Genomic DNA, 19726 nt, shown 5'->3' on the forward strand with positions numbered 1-19726 from the left:
ATTTCCCTTATTTTTACAAAGCAGTTCTCACCAGGTAAATAAGCTCGTTTAACCCAGCGGAGTTCTGCTCGAAGGGTCCGTTTCATGTCTCTGATGATTTTATCATAAGGTACTTTTTTACCCGACTGACTTATCATTGCTCCTATTGGCACCGATGCATGCGTACCCACAAAAGCATGAATCCAATTCTCAATGGCCTCAATACTCATTGCACTGAAATTGGGGCCTTTGTGAAATTCAAGTGCCCCCAAAGCCTCGACTGCAAGTGCTATATTATTATCTGACCAGGAGATCCTGTTGCCTGACGTGCTAATTTTCACCACCCCTAGGTTACCACGTAGTTGTTGTTCTCTACTACTACTGATTACACAATTCAGGACAGCATGATCACTCCACTCATTAGAATTAACAATCATATCTTCCACTAAATGAAGAATCTTGGGGCAGACAAATATGTAGTCCAACGTGCTGTGGGCTTTGCCATTTGTCCATGTTTGATGGCCCGGGTGGTCACTCATCGTTCTACCATTCAATATTGTCAGATCCCAGGACTCAAACAAATATTCCCAAGCTTCCCCTTCCACCCCTTTTTTATTATGGACCATCTCACTCCGATCTTTCAATTTCACATTTCCCGTTTTACTCTCCCGTCCCTTCATGTGGCAGTTAAAATCCCCAGCAATAATAATCCCTGCACCAGCAGATGATGTCAGCCATGTGGCCAATATGTCATGAAGGGAATCTTGTAATTGTACACTTAAGGGTTGCCCCAGGGGGGTTATAAAGATTTATCAACAGAATTTTGTCCAAGGGGTCCTTGCTGTTCAAAGTTATTTCTACTGCCATCAAGTTACTTTCAAGATTAGAGTCAATCTTTCTTGAAACCAGAGCATTAGTCACCCCTATCACCATACCACCATACGGTCTGCCTTTTTCACCCCTTCTGGCGGGTGAGTGGTGGAGTACAAAGCCGTCTAAAAGTAAGGGATCGGTGGCCCACGTCTCCTGTAGGCAGAAGCAACTTTGCTTCTCCAATAGCTTTGTTGACCCTTCAGGTGACAAGAGATGCGCAAAGCCCCGACAATTCCATGATAGAATCAATAGGTCTCATGGTCTGGATAAAATCTTGGGAAGTGCGTCTGCTAGCCATTTAAGCACTTGTTTAACATCAGATGCTTCCACCCTTTTGTCCATCGGAAGATTTAGAGGAGTCATTATTGCTGAAGAAATCACTGCCTCTTCCTCGATACTATTCAGGTCTATTTCGTTTATATCAGCGTCCACTTCAACATCCACTGTTTTTAGTTCCACTTTAAAGCTTCTGAGCAGCTCAGCCGTTGCTATGAACTTACAGTGTAATGCTGAAACGTAGTTATTAGGACCTTTCAGAGGTTCCACAAATTGGAAGTCTTCTGATTTAAGTACCCGTAGTTGTGGAACAGAGTAGAGTCTTGTCAGAAGCTCAGAGCGCGATAGCCACTTCGTATTTTTGCTTTGGTATAAATTCTTAATCAAGCATATTCGGCTTCCTTCCTTCATAGTTTTGTTATCCATAGTGACTTCATCCTCTTTATCTTCTAATACTTCGTGCACTGTTGGTTCACTTAGCACCGTTTCTACAGTTATATGGGCTATCTCAACCTCCCCTGGATCTTCCTCCTCCTCGGCTTCCAGTTCCTCCGTTTGTTCAGGTAGAAGCCAGCTGGTCAGGCAACCCTCACCGGCTGCTTTCCTTTTTTTTGCTCTGGCTAATTTTTTCCTGCTCTTCTTGGATGGCAGAGTTAATGGTTTCTGTACTGCCTTTGAAGTAGACTTCGCACCAGACTTTTTCGGCTTTCCCGCTTTCCTGGCCAGCCTCTTCTGTTTTTTAGAGAAGAATGGGTTAGGGCTATTTGCCTCTTCGTCAATTTCCAGGTTCTGCTGCCCTCCAATTACATCAGCAATATGAATAGCGTCAGACAGATTTATTTCTGCTTCGTCAGAATTCCTTCCTCTCTCTTTTTCCATCATTGTTAGGGACTCAGTATTGGCTAGGATACGCCCCGACATCTTCAGCAAGATTTTTAATGCAAATTGCAGCGATACCACAGATGACTGAATCTCCGCGATTTCCACTGCTCCTGGGTAAGACTTATCCGTTTGGTCAATTTCAACATCCGGGTCATCCTCAATAGAGACCATCGCAAGGTTCGGTGAAATGGACAGTCTCTCTTGTCCCCCAACCACTGGCCGTTCCTCAGAGATCAGTGATCTCGATCTATTTACCTGCACCTTGACGGTATTGGTCGGCCTTAGAACAGGTAATGGTGTCATAGATCTTTGAATATTGAGACATAAGTCCAATAATGAATTATTGTCAATGTCATCAAAATTAGACACACTCAATAGGTCGTTGTCATGCTGGTCCTGCGGATCTTCCTCAATCACAGTGGAATTAATTTCAGATGGATGATTGACAGGAAAAAATTTAGTAATAGCATCTTGGTTAGCTGGTTGAGCCTTTCTTGGCTTACGCTTACCCATAGGGACCTCTTCGTTCAGAATATTCACCGGTGTTATTACAGCCTTAGACTTCCTAAGGTTGTATGTGGTGTGATTCCGCTCACTTCCTGGTTGCATTTAAGCCAATACTGGAATAGATAGCTCGCACTCAGAAAATAGGTTTAATCTCTCGGCTTATTGGCTCCTGCTGGCACTGATGCACCACGGACTAGGGTCCAACTAGTGTCTCTTTTTTTTATCAGTATCCTTTACCCCCCAGCCCCTTGTCAAGCTCAACAGTTCAGAGGGCACAATCTTCCCGAGTTGTTACACTCCCTTCTTAGTCCAAGGACCGTCTGGGAGCCATCTGAAGGGCCAAAAAAAGGGAGACGGGGTAGAGGGGGGGGGAGGGGCAGCGAAGGGCAAGGCAAAAAAAAAAAAAAAAAAAGGCGTAATGCACACTCCACCACTGCCTCAGTGGAATAAATTCACAATAGATTCACCGCCACAGCCACAGTACACAGCTATAGTTACCTTCGCTGTTAGTCCTCCGGCAGTCCACCGCCCCGCAAGGCACAATGCTCACGGGCTTAGTGGGCCGGCAGGAACATACGTTGACGTGGGTGTAATGTCACAGGCGGCAGCAATCGATCCTGTCTTGGGCTGCCTTAACCTGGTACGCTATGGACAGGAACTACAGGATCCGCGGAGGGCCCCAGTCAGAGCAGTCTCACTCCCCTCTGCTGCCTACTAGGATCCTCCACGCGTTTTCTTCGCGTTTTCCACTCCCGTCTTCCTCCTCCTCGGACTTCCACGGTCTTCCGCGGGTTAGAGGAAAGGACCTAGCAGCGTGCGCAACGTGAAGTCAAGCCGCACTGTGTCACGAACCGGCGTCTTCGCAAAGAGTCTCACACGCCACACAGCCGCTTCCGACTTTCTGACTAGAGTTGACGGCAATTGCCTTGGATATTACTTAACGTCATCTCACAAACTGTACCTTTCTGAAGGAGTCTTCGCACTAGGATTACAAGAATATAACTTTTAATTACTAATGTCCATGGCAGATACTGCAGTTAAGTAGCCTCAGAGGCAATAGGCAATGCGCACAGCCTTGAACAAGCTCAGAAATGTCAGATTATCTGTCTGGCGGATGATCAGGAGATCAGGAGAGTGCTGGGTGATGTAAATATGGAAAAAGGAATCAATGTGGATCTGCTTGGTTGGAACCCGGGGGTGAGTGGTTGTGGCCTAGTTAGTTACATTTATAAACAAATTGTGTCTAACTTTAAGACAAATGATGCTGTGAGACTGGATTAGAACCGGAGGATTGGTGAAGACATTGCGGAGGACCATTGGTCTCGAATTTGTGAGAATGTGAAATTGTGTTCTTTGAGTCTTGTTGAAAGATCGCGTCAGATCAAAATTTTGCTTATAACGTATTGGACGCCTGAGAGGCTGATGGATAGGGGAATGAGTGATAACTCTGACTGTTGGGCATGTGTACATGAGGTGGGCACCTGTGAACATATGCTGTGGGAATATACAAGGGTTATGGGTATGTGGTTCGAATTTGACCAGATTTGTGAAAAGGTTCTCGAAGAGAGAATTCACATGGATTTTAAGACCATTGTGCTGGGCAGCACTGATGATCTGGATGGCTTCAGTACTTCCCAGAGAAAGTGGATCTTTCAGGGAGCAATGGTGGGAAAGAAACTGATATTGAGACAATGGAAGACCTCTACTCCCATTCTCCCATTAAAATTGAAATGTGGATTGCTGAGATGCATATTCTAGCTGATATAGAAAGGGTTCTGTATCTAAGGGAAAAGAAAAGTGCATTATTCAACAAGATATGGGGTAAATTTATTTTATTGCATTAGGCCGGATATTGAATAAGATGTGACTCTGTGGGTGGGGGTTTGTATATAGTTGGATGTTCCTTGTAATGATTTGTGTATATTGCTCTTTTCGTTTTTTCTCAGTACTGAAATTTTGAAAATAAAAATTAAATAAAAAAAAAACAGGGTAAAGACCCCAGTTATAACCCATATTCGATTAGACCAAAACATTTGGCTCATTTATACTTTCATGCCTCCCTCCTCTCCTATAATCTCTTGACCTCTCCCTACACACACGCACCATTGTGTGTGAGTGTGTGTGTGTGTGTGTGTGTGTGTATGGGTTTATTTTATTTCTCTGCAAGATAATCCTCTCCATTTCTTATACGTATTGTACATTGTTTGGGGCACTTGCACCTTCTATCCTAGAAGCGTGTATCAAGCATATCTCATATGATTTCATTTTCCTATGAGTGTTAAACAAATAAACTGCAAGATATATGTTAGTATTCATCCATTTTGTGTGTAGCTTTTCGTACCTGTTGTAACTAATAACACAAAGTTAAAAAAAAAAAAGAACAAGCTCACAAATGTATCCTTATTATAGCTGTCAACTAAAGTTGTTTCTGGATGTGCCAAAGGATGGCATGGTGCTAATACATTGTTGTGGAAAATAGCCATGTACTAGGATCAACAGGGTCACCCGAATGTAACCTAATCATTTTATTCCTTTAGGTGTTTCCGACTACGTTGAGCATCAGAGAAACAGCCTTAATGATATAGAGACCAGAATACAGAAAACCAAAACAAACATAGATGCAATGTCCCAAATGATGCAGGTCAGTTTGAAACCTTGGATCTTTGTACAAATGTTATGTTAATATGCTTTTGCACTGCCCCAATTCAAAACAGTAGTAGTAGGCTTGCCCGTGGAGCGGTGTACTGTGCCCCCGCCTGGAATTTTCAGACCTCTGTTTGCTGAAGGAAGGAAAATGATCAAGGGGATTCATCGGAGTATAAATGCATATTGATTTTAAGTACACATCAAACTCACATATGTTTCAGCCGCTTTACACCATCTTATAACTGTTGTACACCTTATGTTAAGGAAATAGAGGAAACTATGGCATTTTATATAGAGCATTACACATGTGTAGTTATCAATTACAGGGACATATTTCACTAAATAGTTTTGAGCTAAATTATAAACAACGAGAGCGAAGCTCGATTTGTCTATGGTGTCAATCAGAATACTGTTCTGCCCCAACATCAACTTTTTTTGTATTCCTTATCAGGTGCAAATGTGCAAAACATAGTTTGTTTTGACCCTGCTGTGGCAGCTTGAACCACTAAGCATTGCAGTGTTAGGTGGGTCTCCAAACAAACTGGATTCTGCTGACCTAGCTCTGTGTTTCTGTGTCAATTCTATCCATGATAGGAAGAAAAGCTGCAAACAGCTGGTAATGTATCCATCAGGGCTCAGCTAAATGGGAGTAATTGAAATGAGGGCATGTGTTTTGACCTCAGAGAGAACTGCTACGCCCAGTGTTTCAGTTTCCCGCAATATTGCAACTGAAAAATAACAAAAGCTGTGCACTGAAGTCTAAAGGGGGGCAACGACAATCTCTGGTCCTGGCAAAGTAACTAGACCAAGTGTGTAAGACAAGTTTCTTTAGTTTGGAGTTGAAGAAGAATCTCTTTTTGGTGAGCAACCAGTCAAGTCATCTGGCAGGTCTTATTACCTGCCGGAATACCCCCTTCTAAAGGAGAACTGCGGGTCGTCGTCATCATTCTGTGTTGTTGGAATCTTTGAATTTGAAGACACCTATTGTGGTTCACATAAGGTGAATCCTTAGTCTCAATGATCTCAGAGGGACTCTAGGAAAAGGCATTGTAGATTCAATCAACAGAGCTGTGAGATACTCAAAGAGAGGCCAGGTCAGGAACAGAATTATGTCAAAGAGGAGGATAAACCCTGAGTGATGATGCACTTTCTTCTTTTCCCTCTTTTTCCCTCGTTTTTGACACTGATGTCTCCAGCATGGTTTTATCTTTTTAGGGGTCGCCAGAGCATATTTATGTGGGGTAGATTTTGTAGAGGCCAGAAGCAGCCTAGCTGTTTGTTCTCTCACTGTTTTTGGGGCCATTGATAGTATCACAACTCCTCAGCATCAGGATCTTGTCCAAGATCAAAAAGACATGCAGAGTGAGGCTCCATCACTGACATCTAACAATGGCATTTGATACAAGCTAAACCATAATGTGGATGACATCTTTTGTAAAAATAACAAATACTCATCCGGCAAATGACACAGTGGCTTCGACTATATGGTTACATGTGATTATGTCGCAGGGAAAAAGTCACTAGGTATATATATTACACAGCCACTTTAGTGGCTGTGTAGTTAGAGTTAAGTTGCTGTTTCCATAGGAAGAGCACTTTTTGGGCGGCCTATAACTAACTTCGCTCCCCCTGGATGAATCCTCACCAAACTTTGCAAAAAAAAAGTATATGGGCCACTCCGAATTCTTTTGCAAAGTTTGGTGATTTTTGGTCCAGGGGGGGAAAAGTTATAGGGGGGTCCCAAAACGTCTTTTTTTTCCCATAGAGTGAATGGGGGAAAAACTTTGCGCACGCCTACAGGCCAAACCGCTGGATGGATTTTCACTAAATTTGCAGCAGAGGCTTGGTCCCGAAAGCGTGCTTTTGTAAATTTGGTGACAATCCGTCCAGTAGTTTTCTTTAAAACGAACAAAAAGTAGGTCTAAGAAAATTTGTGATCCCTATGTCCGCTCCGCGGTCACACTTCCCTGTTCGCTCCACTAAGGGCCTGGCGTCATGACCGCAGACACACAACGTCTCCGCCGATTGGCTGGAGTGAGGCGTGATGTGCGTTAGTTTGTTTGGATGCACCCGAAATCTTGGAACCGCCGACAGCGCGGCAGCGACCAGAGCAGAAATGTGGTTTCGGAAACTGTTTCGGTGTGTCAGAGTGCGTGGGGAGGTTCAGAGAGTAAGAGATGGGTAAAATGTTGTATTTGTTTAGGCGGCAGGTGTTAATGATGTATTCCATATGCCCACTTTGTCCGGGATGTTTGTAAGTACTGAAAATTCATAGGGATAGTACTTCAGTCTGTGGTGTGCGCAGGCAACTTGAAACTGTTCCAAGGACACGCGTGGTGTTAGCGAACATTAAAACTGAGTACACATGCCGTAGTTAAATTTTTTGTTTCTATAGGTGTGCTATTGATTTATACAGCACCATGGGTGTGATATGCTGCGGTAGTTGTGGCCAGGGCCTAGAGTCTTGGGTGCATGGTCGTAGGCCATACTCCCAAGACGCTAGGCCCTGGCCACAACCACCGCAGAATATCACAGCAATAGATACACCCGTAGTATCGAACATCAATCAGGTGGTTGTGGGGAGGGCCTACAGTCTTGGGTGCATGGCCGAAGCCATGCACCCAAGACCAAATTTATGCTTACTTAGTGAAGTTACAAGCCACAATGGGTGCGATATGCTGTGGTGGTTGTGGCCAGGACAGAACAAATTTATAAGCACTGGAGTTATAAGCCTACATGGTTTTTATACAGTGAGGTGGTTGTGGCCAGGACGTAGAGTTTTGGGTGCATGGCTGCAGGCCGTAGGCCATACACCTACAATCACCGCAGCATATCACATTCATACATCACACCCATACAATCGATTATGTATCTGGTAGGTGTGGGCAGGGCCTAGAGTCCTGGGTGCAAATTGAGTACATGCTACAGTTAAATGTTTCATTCTATGTGTGTGCTAATGATTTATAAGCCACCATGTGTGTAATATGGTGCGGTGGTTGTGGCCAGGGCCTAGAGTCTTGGGTGTATGGCCGTAGGCTGTAGGGCATACTCTAGGCCCTGGCCACAACCACCGCAGCATATCACAGCAATGGATACACCCGTAGTATCGCTTATTGATCAGATGGTTGTGGGGAGCGTGTACAGTCTTGGGTGCATGGTCAAAGGCCATGCACCCAAGAACAAAGTTATAAGCACTGGAGTTATAAGCCACTATGGGTTTTATATATTGCACACCCATAAACTCAAATGTCTATGCCCTTACATCCAAGACTCTAGGTTCTGGCCATAACCACTGCAGCATATCACAGCAGTAGATACATCAATAGTATCGCATATCTATCAGGTGGTTGTGGGGAGGGCCTAGAGTCTTGGGTACACGGCCGCAGGCCGTAGGCCGTAGGCCACACACCCAAGACTCTAGGCCCTGGCCACAACCACCACAGCATATCACAGCAGTAGATACATCAATAGTATCGCATATCTATCAGGTGGTTGTGGGGAGGGCCTAGAGTCTTGGGTACACGGCCGCATACCATTGCTTCTTTGAAGAAGTACCTGATTTACTTTCCCTAATTGGTTCTTTTTTGCTTGTGGTAATTGATGAAGTTTGAGCTTCTTTTGTTTTCTTTGAAGGATTTGCCGTCACATTCTGTTGCATTTCTGTTTGAATTAGTTTTCTTTTACCAGGTTTTCCTTTTTCTGGAACAGGATATTATTTCGGATGGGGGGTGTACAGTGAACTCAGTCTATTGTACTCTAAAATGCAAGGAATATTAGGGTTCAATTTACTTGCATCAAAGTTGATTAGAAATAAACCGTCAAGTGTAAGTAAGCGTGATAGTGCTACGTAGCTCATGCCTTCTTTAAAGATTGTGTTTCCTATATCTATCAATGCTTTGTCTACGGTAAGACCTTGGGATTCATGAATGGTGACTGCATATGCAAGAGTTAGAGAACATTGTTCTCTACGTACATACATGTCTTTGAAGAGAAGGAATCGAGCAGTTGAGCGCCCTATCCTTTTCACTTCTGAAAGTTTGTCAAAGCGAATATTGACAAACTGAATGTTGTTATCACGTGGGTATGTTTGAAAGCCAACCACTGTACCCAGTGCCCAATTAACACTGTTGACTACTGTCGGAAGTGTCCTTATCTAGTTGGGCCTGACGTTCTTCTTCGTGTTGCTGTTCATTGTGCAACATTGTTTTGTACTGGGTAAAGCTCACATCGGTGATAGTGCTTTCATTTGCTTTGAAAGCATCTTCATAGCAGTCATAGTTATCTAGTATATCTTTTCTCCATGGTTTAAAAAGTTGTAGCAGGGACATGTAATATAGTTCTTTCAGTTGAGGAGTTTTTAATGACAATTTGACATGATTGATTAAGCTTTGTTTGGTAAGTTTCACTAAGCTGCCTTCACAATCTGTCACTCTATATCTACCTTTGCTTAAATCGGGTTTTATATTATTTTTGTATGCAAAGGTTTGAGCTATGTGGTATAGACACATGGTTTCCAAAGTGGTACTCCTGTATGTGTCCAGTAAATTGTTTTTTAGAATGTCTTGGCTGTTGGGATCATTTCTGGCAATAGTTTCTATGTCTTCATATGATTTCAGAACTCTTTTTCTAGATTTAGCAGGACCAAGACTTAGCCATACTATGTTTTCTGATTTTCCATACAAAGCAGTACCGGTTAAACGATCTGCTGCTTCATAGGCACCACATTCGAAGGGATTGTGTCCTCCGACGTATTCCTTATCTTTGATAATACGTTTCCAGCTTGCTGGCCTTGGAAATTTTTTCTGTAGAGGGCGCTGCGCGTCGACGTCCATCGAGTCGATGTCCCTTGATGGCCACAGTATCAGCGCTGACGTCATCATGCCCATAAATAGCCACGCGCTGCGTCCGTTGCTCAGTTCCGTTTTTCCGCGCTTCGTGGGGCCTCGGAACGTCGTTGCTCAATTCAGTCAGGATAACTACATATATCTACTCGAATAATACCTTCTCGTTCTCGATGGCATCTTCATCGGAACTGAAGACGCTGTGATCCGGCTTCAAGAAATGTCGAGACTGCGGTAAAAAAAGGTCAATAACGGATCCACACAGGATCTGCTTGTGGTGCTTGGGATCCGAGCACCATTGTTCGGAGTGTGGGGACTGCATATCCATGACGGCGAAAGCCTTGAAGGAGCACAAGGGGAAGCTCGAGAGAGGTAAGTCAGTCAAAACCTCCTCGAAGGTTTCTTCGGCTGAGTCGAGGCATTCGTCTCCTCGCCGTCGAAAACATTCCCATTCTAGATCTCAAAATAGCTCCCATCATTCGTCGAGATCAAGACACTCAAAAAAGAGACGTTGAAGATCCCCTTCCTCGTCGTCTTCAGTGTCCCCAGAAAGGGTCTCCTGTCCCACTAAACACAGCTCTCAAGCTGAGTGGGAGGAATTCAGAAAGAAAATGTTAAGCGTCTTCGAGAACGCGGCCCGACCCCCTCGAAGACAGCTAAGGGTGATACCCCGGGTGAAAAACAGAAAAAATCGAAAATTCCGCGAGTCGCAGCACCCGGCGAAACATTCCACCCGAGAGCGCCACGAGCCATCAGGTAAGAAGGCACCATCTTCGACGCACGGATCGGCGCCATCGACGCCGTTGTCGAAGGGTTCCTCGACGCATCGGTCGATCGACTCAACGCCATCGTTGACGCCGACATTGACGCCGATGAAAAAGAAGACCAAGGCTACTCCACAGCCAACGTCAATGTCCTTGAGTAGGATTCCGATCCTCTCGAGTTCTTCGAGACCCCTTCCAGTTTTTTCGACGCCGTTCTCGGCGCCTTCGAAGCCTGTTACATCGGCGTCAACGACATCAACATTTTCTCGCCCAATAACAACGAGTTTGGCTCCTTCTGCCTTAGAGATGGGTTTTACACCATTTCAGAGGTCAGAGTACCCTGGACTATCTTCAATTTATGAAGAGGGGGAAGATTCTGACCAGGAAACATTTGGGTTACAGACCGCACTGCCTATTTCAGAGGATTTCACCTCTGAGGAAAGAAGGCTGAAGGACCTACAGGAGTCACTACATGAGGCAAGTGGGCTGGACACTTCCCCAGAAGTGGAATTTGTTAAACCAGACCCAGGGGAACATGCCGAAACCCCCTATAGAAGCCTTATGGCAAGAATTATTGAATTTATGGATTGGTCTACACCTTCACCTGTTTTTCAACAGGATGACTTAACAGACATATTAGACAAAGGTCCACAGGAGGACCCTGTGGTCCCCTTCCATTCAGCTTTACAGAGGAAAATTACATCTAATTGGGAAACTCCTGAAGTTATCCCTGCGGCCAATAAAAGATTGTCAGCCAAGTATAGGGTAGCGGCTGCTGACCCTGAATACTAATCAAAACACCCGACCCCAGAGAGCCTGGTGGTTCAAGCGGCAACTTCATCTAGCAGTAGGACCGCTTACCCTACTGTCCCACAGGATAGAGATGACAAGAGGTACGATTCTATGGCGAAGAAAGTCTTCTCTGCTTGTAGTATGGCGTTGAAGTCCATCAACGCCACCTGTACGCTCGCCAGGTTCAGTCACACACTATGGGAGTGTGCTTCATCAGCGGCTGACTGCATACCCGAAGGAGAGGAAAAGGAAGCCTTCCTTAACATTATTAAAGATGGCAAAGATGTCATGTGCGAATCACTTCAAACTGGCATTGATTCCGCTGACAGTATCAGCAGGGCCATGGCGGCAAGAACAACAATCCGCAGGCATGCGTGGTTGTGAAAGTCTGGCTTTGCTCCAGATGTACAGGCCAGACTTTTGAATATGCCCTTTGACGGCTCTTCACTATTCGGGAAAAAAGCTGATGACAGTCTGGAAAAGTTGCAGACTTCTAAAGCAGCAGCAAAATCTTTAGGAGCTGCTATCCGCCAAACTCCTTTTCGCCCCTCAGGAACCTCTGGGAGAGGAAAGTCCTTTTGGTATTATTCCGCATTCGGGAAAGGCAGAGGACAGCCGGCTCAAAGAGACCAAAGGAGATCCACCCGAGGTGGACAGGTCAAAAGTACTAAGGCCGCAGCAGCAGCAGGTGCCTCTTTACCCTCGGCATCTGCATCAGCCGCCCCCAAACCACTCTTAGGCCTTCCCACACAATACACCTGTAGGGGGCAGGTTAACTCACCATCTGACGGAATGTCAAGCTACAACGTCAGATGCTTGGGTATTGGAGACAGTTGCCCAGGGTTACTGTCTACCCTTTCTACACATTCCTCAGAGTCATCCACCGGGGAACAGCTCTCTAAAAGTTCCAGATCCGCTCCTCTTGCAGGAAATTATAGACCTGCTAGAGAAAGGTGCCATAGAACCGGTACCTGTAGCGGACAGGAACAAGGGCTGGTACTCCCCCTACTTTCTCATACCAAAGAAGGACGGAGGACTGAGACCCATCCTGGATTTACGAGAATTGAACAAGTTCCTCAGGAAGGACAAGTTCAAGATGGTAACTCTCTCTCAGATCCTTCAGGCCCTCCAGCTCCAGGACTGGCTGGTATCTCTGGACCTTCAGGATGCTTATTTCCATGTGCCAATCCATCTCAAACACAGGAAATACCTGAGGTTTGGAATTGGCGACTCTCATTATCAATTTCGAGTTCTGCCATTTGGGCTGACCTCCGCCCGAGGGTCTTCACCAAGCTGATGTCGGTAGTGGCGGCGAGTCTAATGAGGGAAGGGATCCACGTCTACCCCTACCTGGAGGATTGGCTGATCAGGGCTGTATCTTCGGAACAGGACCAGGCCCAGCTAGATTATGTCTGCCACTTCCTTCACAGACTGGGCTTCTCCCTCAATTTAAAGAAGTCACAGATGATAACATCACAGAGACTCCAGTTCATCGAAACGGTCCTGGACACTTCCCTGGGAAAAGCCTCGCCACCAGAGGTGAGGGCTCAAGATATTCTACAGATGGTCACCAAGTTTCAAAATGCCCAACGTCTCCCAGCCTTCGACTTTTTGAGGTTGCTAGGCCTCATGGCATCCTGCATCTTCCTTGTGTCAGAGGCTCGCCTGAGAATGAGATCTCTTCAGTGGGCACTGAGAAGTCAGTGGTCGCAATTCTCAGAGAGAATGACAGATCTCCTCCGGATTCCGGACAAGGTAGCCCGCGACCTTCAATGGTGGGCCTATCCAGAGAACATCTTGAAAGGAGAACTGTTTTGGCAACCATGGCCGGAGATAAGAGTAGTCACAGACACCTCACTCACGGGGTGAGGAGCCCATGCCAACGACTTGACCATCAGCGGTCGTTGATCTCCATCGGAGTCTAGACTACACATCAACCTATTGGAGCTGAGAGCGATCAGACTAGCGCTGAAAGCTTTCCTGCCATCAGTCCAGGGGAGAAATGTCCTGATAATGACGGACAACACGATGGCCATGCACTACCTCAACAAAAGAGGAGGCGTAGGATCACTGCCACTGTGCAGAGAGGCGATGAGGCTCTGGTTTTGGCCAATCCAAGAAGGAATCTCTCTATCAGCAGTCCACCTAGCCAGAGAGAAGAACTTGACAGCGGACGCTCTGAGCAGGCAGAGCACTGTCTCCCACGAGTGGGAGCTAGCTCAGGAAGTCCTTCAAGAGATCTTCGCCCTTTGGGGAACCCCTCAGGTGGATCTGTTCGCCACAAGCACCAACAGGAAGTGCAAATTGTTCTGTTCAAGGGAATTTCCCCCGAGAGGAGCTCTTGGAGACGCGTTCGTAGTGGACTGGGAGTTTCCACTCCTTTACGCGTTCCCACTAGTCCCTGTTATTCCTCAAATGATCAGGAGGTTGAGAACATTCCGGAAAACCATGATCCTGATTGGGCCAGGAGAACATGGTACCCGGACCTTCTAGATATGTCCATCTGTCCTCCAATCCGTCTTCCACTCAAAGAGAATCTTCTCTCGCAGAAGGGAGGTCAGGTTCTCCATCCAGACACCAGAACCCTCAACCTTCACGCTTGGCTTCTGAAAGGGTGAGGCAGAAGGATTGGGATCTCCCCGATGACGTCATGGAGGTGTTGCTTTCGTCCAGAAGGCCAGCAACAAAGTCTTTATACCGCTGCCGTTGGAACAAATTTTACAGCTGGTGTAGGGAAGAGAATATCAACCCTTTTCAAGTGGTACACCAACAGTGTTACCGTTTCTACTCCACTTAGCAAACTCAGGCCTTCAAGTTGGCACTGTAAAAGGCTATCTCGCAGCGCTTTCTATCTTCAAGCGCACTGCGGAGGAACCATTGTATTTCAAACTTCCTCTAGTGGTACAATTTCTCAAGGGATTAACTAATGTTTACCCTCCAAAACCATTCCAGGTTCCCTTATGGGACTTAAATTTAGTCTTAAACTTCCTAATGGGCACTCCATTCAAACCACTTCACTCTTGCGCGCTGAGATTTCTCACGCTTAAAACTGTCATATTGGTAGCACTAACATCTGCTAGGAGGGTGAGCGAGCTACAAGCTCTCTCCTGTAAACCCCCACATACAATCTTCCACAAGGACAAAGTTGTCCTACAGGTGAAGCCTAATTTCCTCCCAAAGGTGGTTTCTGAATTTCATATTACTCAGAAAATTACCTTACCTTCGTTCTACCCTCCTCCCCATCCGGGGAAAGAGGAGAAAAGGCTACATAGGCTGGACCCAAGGCGAGCTCTCAGCTTTTACATCAGCAGAATGGCTAGGATCAGGCAAGCAGACCAACTGTTTGTAGGATACTCAGGTCACAAGTTGGGACTACCCATAACAAAACAAACCATCTCCAGGTGGATTATTTTGGCCATCCTGGAATGTTACAAACTGGCAGGGAAAGAGCCACCCCAAAATCTCAGGGCTCATTCAACCAGGGGTATCGCAGCCTCTTCGGCTCTCCAAAGAGGGGTGCCGGTCCAAGACATATGTGCGGCTGCCACATGGTCGTCCGCACATACATTCACAAAATTTTACAATCTGGATTCCTCCACTGCTCAAGAGACCAGATTTGCCAAGGCCGTATTATATTCGGTCCATCCCTAAAGGGATACATAACATTCTCACTCCCACCTCCAATTACATGCCACTGCTATGGGAGTCTATCAAAGATAAGGAATACGTTGGAGGACACAATCCCTTCGAAGAACAAGTTACTTCTTACCTGGTAACGTTCTTTCGACTGGATGTTCCTCCGACGTATTCCTTATCGCCCCTCCCAACCATCCCTGCAGTGATACTTCCCTTGTGGTTGCAGCTTACGCTCCTTCAAGGTCAATAACCAATGCAGGCATGACTTTTCTCATGCTACAAAATGGAACTGGGCAACGGACGCAGCGCGTGGCTATTTATGGGCATGATGATATCAGCGCCGATACGGTGGCCGTCGAGGGACATCGACTCGGCGGACATCGACGCGCAGCTCCCTCTACAGAAAACATTTCCGAGGCCAGCAAGCTGGAAAAGTCTTATCAAAGATAAGGAATACGTCGGAGGAACATCCCGTCGAAAGAACGTTACCAGGTAAGAAGTAACTTGTTCTTCTCTATGAGAGAACATTTTTATGCCTAGGGTGTACAATTTCTAAGATAGTGTTTTGTCTGATGATAGGTCATTCCACAGGTCTTTAAGCTCTGTTTTTTCTGCTTTTGTTAAGTAGGCTGTAACATATCGTGCAACTGCAGTGGAATTGTCTGCAATGTACTGCACATCTATGTTTGCATTCCATAAGAGGGCAATGATTGCATTATAATCATTGATATATTTTGATTCTTCTGTTCTTTTTATGTAATACGTGTTCTTAGGTGATTTACCTTTAACCTTATGTCGGACTGAAGACTCGAAGTTGTTCACTTGACCTGTTTTTGTAAATGGTCTAGGGAAACCAAAGCAGCATTTGGTGTAGTAATTCCCTTTGCTTTTGTATTTACAACGACAATATTTGCCACATTTGTGTCTTTGAAATTGTAAAATCTGTCCATGAAGGTCACTATGGCCCTCATTACGACCCTGGCGCAAAGCGAAAAACGATGGCGGTAAACGATTACCGCCATCGTCTTCCGCTCGTGCCGATTACGACCCGTGACCGTAAACTACGATGTCACTAGCGGCATCGTAGCTAACGCTGCCGCTGACTGCGCCAAGGGCGCGCGCACGCGAACATCCACACCGTACTTAGCGCCATGGCGGAAAGGTGCGGGAATGCCGACCCCAGCGGACATGCCCCTAACGCCATCACCCAGGCCGTTAAGTACCTTACCGCCATGGTGCAAATTACGCCATCGCGAACCAACCGTAAAGGGCCGTGTAAAGTGAATGCAGCTGCCACAGGTGCACAGAAACAGCACAGGTGAAGGCAATACAGACACAGGAAGTACAAAAAGAGCACACCCCACCCCTTCCCACACCCAGTCACACTCCACAATGATACCAATAGGACTAGCAATGTTGGGGCTGGAGGACCTGATAGCAATGCGAGTGCTACAACAGCAACTACAACAACTACAACAACAACAACAACAACAACAACAACAACAGGCTGCACAGAGGAGACGCAGGAGGAGAAGGAGGGCAAGGCAGGCCCAGCAAGCCCCACCAGCACAGCCAGTGCCACCACGCAGGCAGCCCCCAATCCCACGCATCAGACCCAGCCCATTCAACCTCACCGCTGAGCAGATCCACACCCTGTACCGTTTGGACCGGGACACCATCACCACCATTGTGGACATGATACACAACGACATCGTCAGCATGATTGATACACCCACTGCCACCCCCCCCCTACTGAAGGTAGTGTCCGTGCTCCACTTCCTGGCCACAGGCACCTACCAGCACACAGTGGGGCACTTGCATGGCATATCACAACCATTATTCTCGCGTACACTGATGCAAGTGCTCGATGCCCTCCTCAAGCACACAGATGACCACATCTCATTACCACGGTCTGCCCAGGAGATTGCCAACACCAAAGTGGGTTTCCATGCACTGGCCGGCATACCTGGTTGCATTGGTGCCATTGACTGCACCCATGTTGAATTGGTGGTCCCACATGCCATGGAGGTACCGTACCGCAACCGTAAACATTTCCACTCAATCAACGTGCAAATGGTCTGTGACTCCAACAGGATCATCACACATTGTTGTGCCAGATTCCCCGGATCAACCCATGATTCTATGATCCTTCGGAACTCAACAATACCACCCTACATGGAGCGACATGCAGGCCCAAGATCCTACCTACTCGGTGAGTCTAATGACATGAGCATGGAAATGCAAAGTGGGTGTTGAATGACGTACCAATGCATATTACATCTGGCAGATACAGGGGGGTGGGTGCAACTAGCAGTAGCCAGATCATTCCCTGTGGCAGCACTGACGTCAACAGAGAAGTGTACACATCATGCCTGACCTAATCATCCCAACATGTGAATGAAAGTGCATCCCAAAAACGACACAACCATTTGCAAGTGCATTGTGCAAATTGTGGCCGCATTGACCCTAAAGAATAACACCAACATGCACGTCACCATGCACCAACTACTGAAAGGCCTGTCCCCCACAACTGCGCACAAAGGAGGCACATGACAGACAGGGACATCAATGCACCACTACAAGACCCACAAACTGTCCCCATTGACACCAGTAATGCTCACTGGGGTCATAATGAGCCAGACATCGATGTTGCTATCATGTGAGCTTCAAGCTCACAGGACACGTGCAAGGTCACATGAATGACGTCCTGAACGGACACAGTGGATGGCCACTCACAAGGCAATCGTCCCCCCTGCATTGTGTTTTAGCATGCAAAACAGTACATGAGAGCCATGAACACATACTGGTTGCACGGTGTAAATCCATATCGACAACTCCAATTGGTGCACAGTAACAGTCAGAATCAAGGCATGGTTGTGCGTCTTGTTCACATATCAATCTCGTTCATGACACATTCTTTTCTCACATTTTACAGGTGATGCGGGCTATCCCCTGAAGAGGTGGCTCCTCACACCAGTCCGGAACCCATCAAACCAGCATGAGGAGGACTACAACCATAACCATGCACGTACCCGTGTGGTGATAGAGCATGCTTTTGGCCTACTGAAGGCACGTTTCCGCTGCCTCAGCAGGTCTGGCGGGGCACTCCTGTACCGCCATGAGAAGGTTGCAAAGATCGTCATGGCATGTGTCATGCTACACAATATGTGCATCAGACGAAACGTGCCTCTGCCCCCTGACGCAGAACCACAACCACCTGATGATGGGGATGATGATGATGGGGAAGGGGCAGCACCTCAGGGAGGCAGCGATGCACAGGAGGGCCATATAATGCGTCAGAATGTCATTGACCGATTCTTCTAGCACACACAGCGAGTGTGTGACATATGGATGGCACTTGGGGCACTGTGTGTGTCTGCTATGTCAACACTGTGGACTGTAACAATAAAGCACAGATACGCAATGAGCAATGTCCACACTTTTAGTTTGTGAGAAAAGAAAAAGTGTATTGTACTACTGAATAGGTATAACAGTACCCCTCCCCCTCCCCCTGCACACTCCAACACACCCAATACCCCCCTCCCCCTCCCCCCTGTACACTCCAACACACCCAATACCCCCCTCCCCCTCCCCCCTGTACACTCCAACACACCCAATACCCCCTCCCCCTCCCCCCTGTACACTCCAACACACCCAATACCCCCCTCCCCCTCCCCCCTGTACACTCCAACACACCCAATACCCCCCTCCCCCTCCCCCCTGTACACTCCAACACACCCAATACCCCCCTCCCCCTCCCCCCTGAACACCCTGCAAACATGTGACAGTGCCCGTGGTGAAATGAGTATAGTTCTGCACACTATTGACTGCCCCCTCTCCCGGAACCTGGGGCCCCCCTGCCTGTGCTCCTCAGGGTCCTGGATGACCTGCGGACGGGAGAGGCTTGTGCTGAACTTGCAGCCGAGGATGTACCGGGCTGCTCAGTACGGCATGTGTCCAGAATTGTCTGGATGAGCTGGCTCATCATCTGCCGCCCTGCAGCAAGTTCGGTGCAAATGTCCCTGCTGGCAGTTTGGATGGCAGCCCTGATGCCATCAGCACTCCTCTCCATGGCTGCACTGGTACTTACACATTCTGCTACATGCTGCGTGAGGAGTGTGCCCAGTGCTTCCTGCCTGTTGGCAATCTACTCCAGCGACAGCTGGAATTCTGGCCCAATGGGGGGTGCCAATGGGGGACCAATGGGGCTACTCCCATCTTCCACAACTCCCACTGGGCTTGGAGTTGCTGGCCATGAATTAGCTGGCGATGGGCCCTGGGTGTAATCTCCATGATGGCTGATTGGGGATAGGTGTGGTGAGTGCAGTTGTGTGTTGTGGTCAAGTCCGGTGTCATCCTCCACATCACTGTCGGAGCAGGCAGCGATGGCTGCAGTCTCCCCAACAGTACTGCTCCCTGCTGATGCATTGCCCTCAGTGGGCAACAGTGGGTGTGGTTGGGCTGCAGGTGCTGTCACAACCCCTTCCTCGGGGGACTTTGATGCCCTGGGCTCTTCAGCCTGGCGTGGAT

The 19726-nt window shown here is 47.1% G+C and overlaps 1 protein-coding gene across 1 annotated transcript in view; it reads left to right on the forward strand.

The window, feature by feature from the left end:
* The window catches only part of DNAH17 (dynein axonemal heavy chain 17), an 8024690-nt gene that overhangs the window by 2039556 nt on the left and 5965408 nt on the right, over positions 1 to 19726 (forward strand). Inside the window, exon 15 of the mRNA XM_069655242.1 lies at positions 5055 to 5158. Within this exon, the coding sequence (XP_069511343.1) occupies positions 5055 to 5158 (104 nt within the window). The remainder of the gene's footprint in view (positions 1 to 5054; positions 5159 to 19726) is intronic.

This window comes from Ambystoma mexicanum, chromosome 3q, assembly GCF_040938575.1.
Source record: "Ambystoma mexicanum isolate Mex_15411 chromosome 3q, UKY_AmexF1_1, whole genome shotgun sequence".
In the NCBI taxonomy this organism is placed as follows: Eukaryota; Metazoa; Chordata; class Amphibia; order Caudata; family Ambystomatidae; genus Ambystoma; species Ambystoma mexicanum.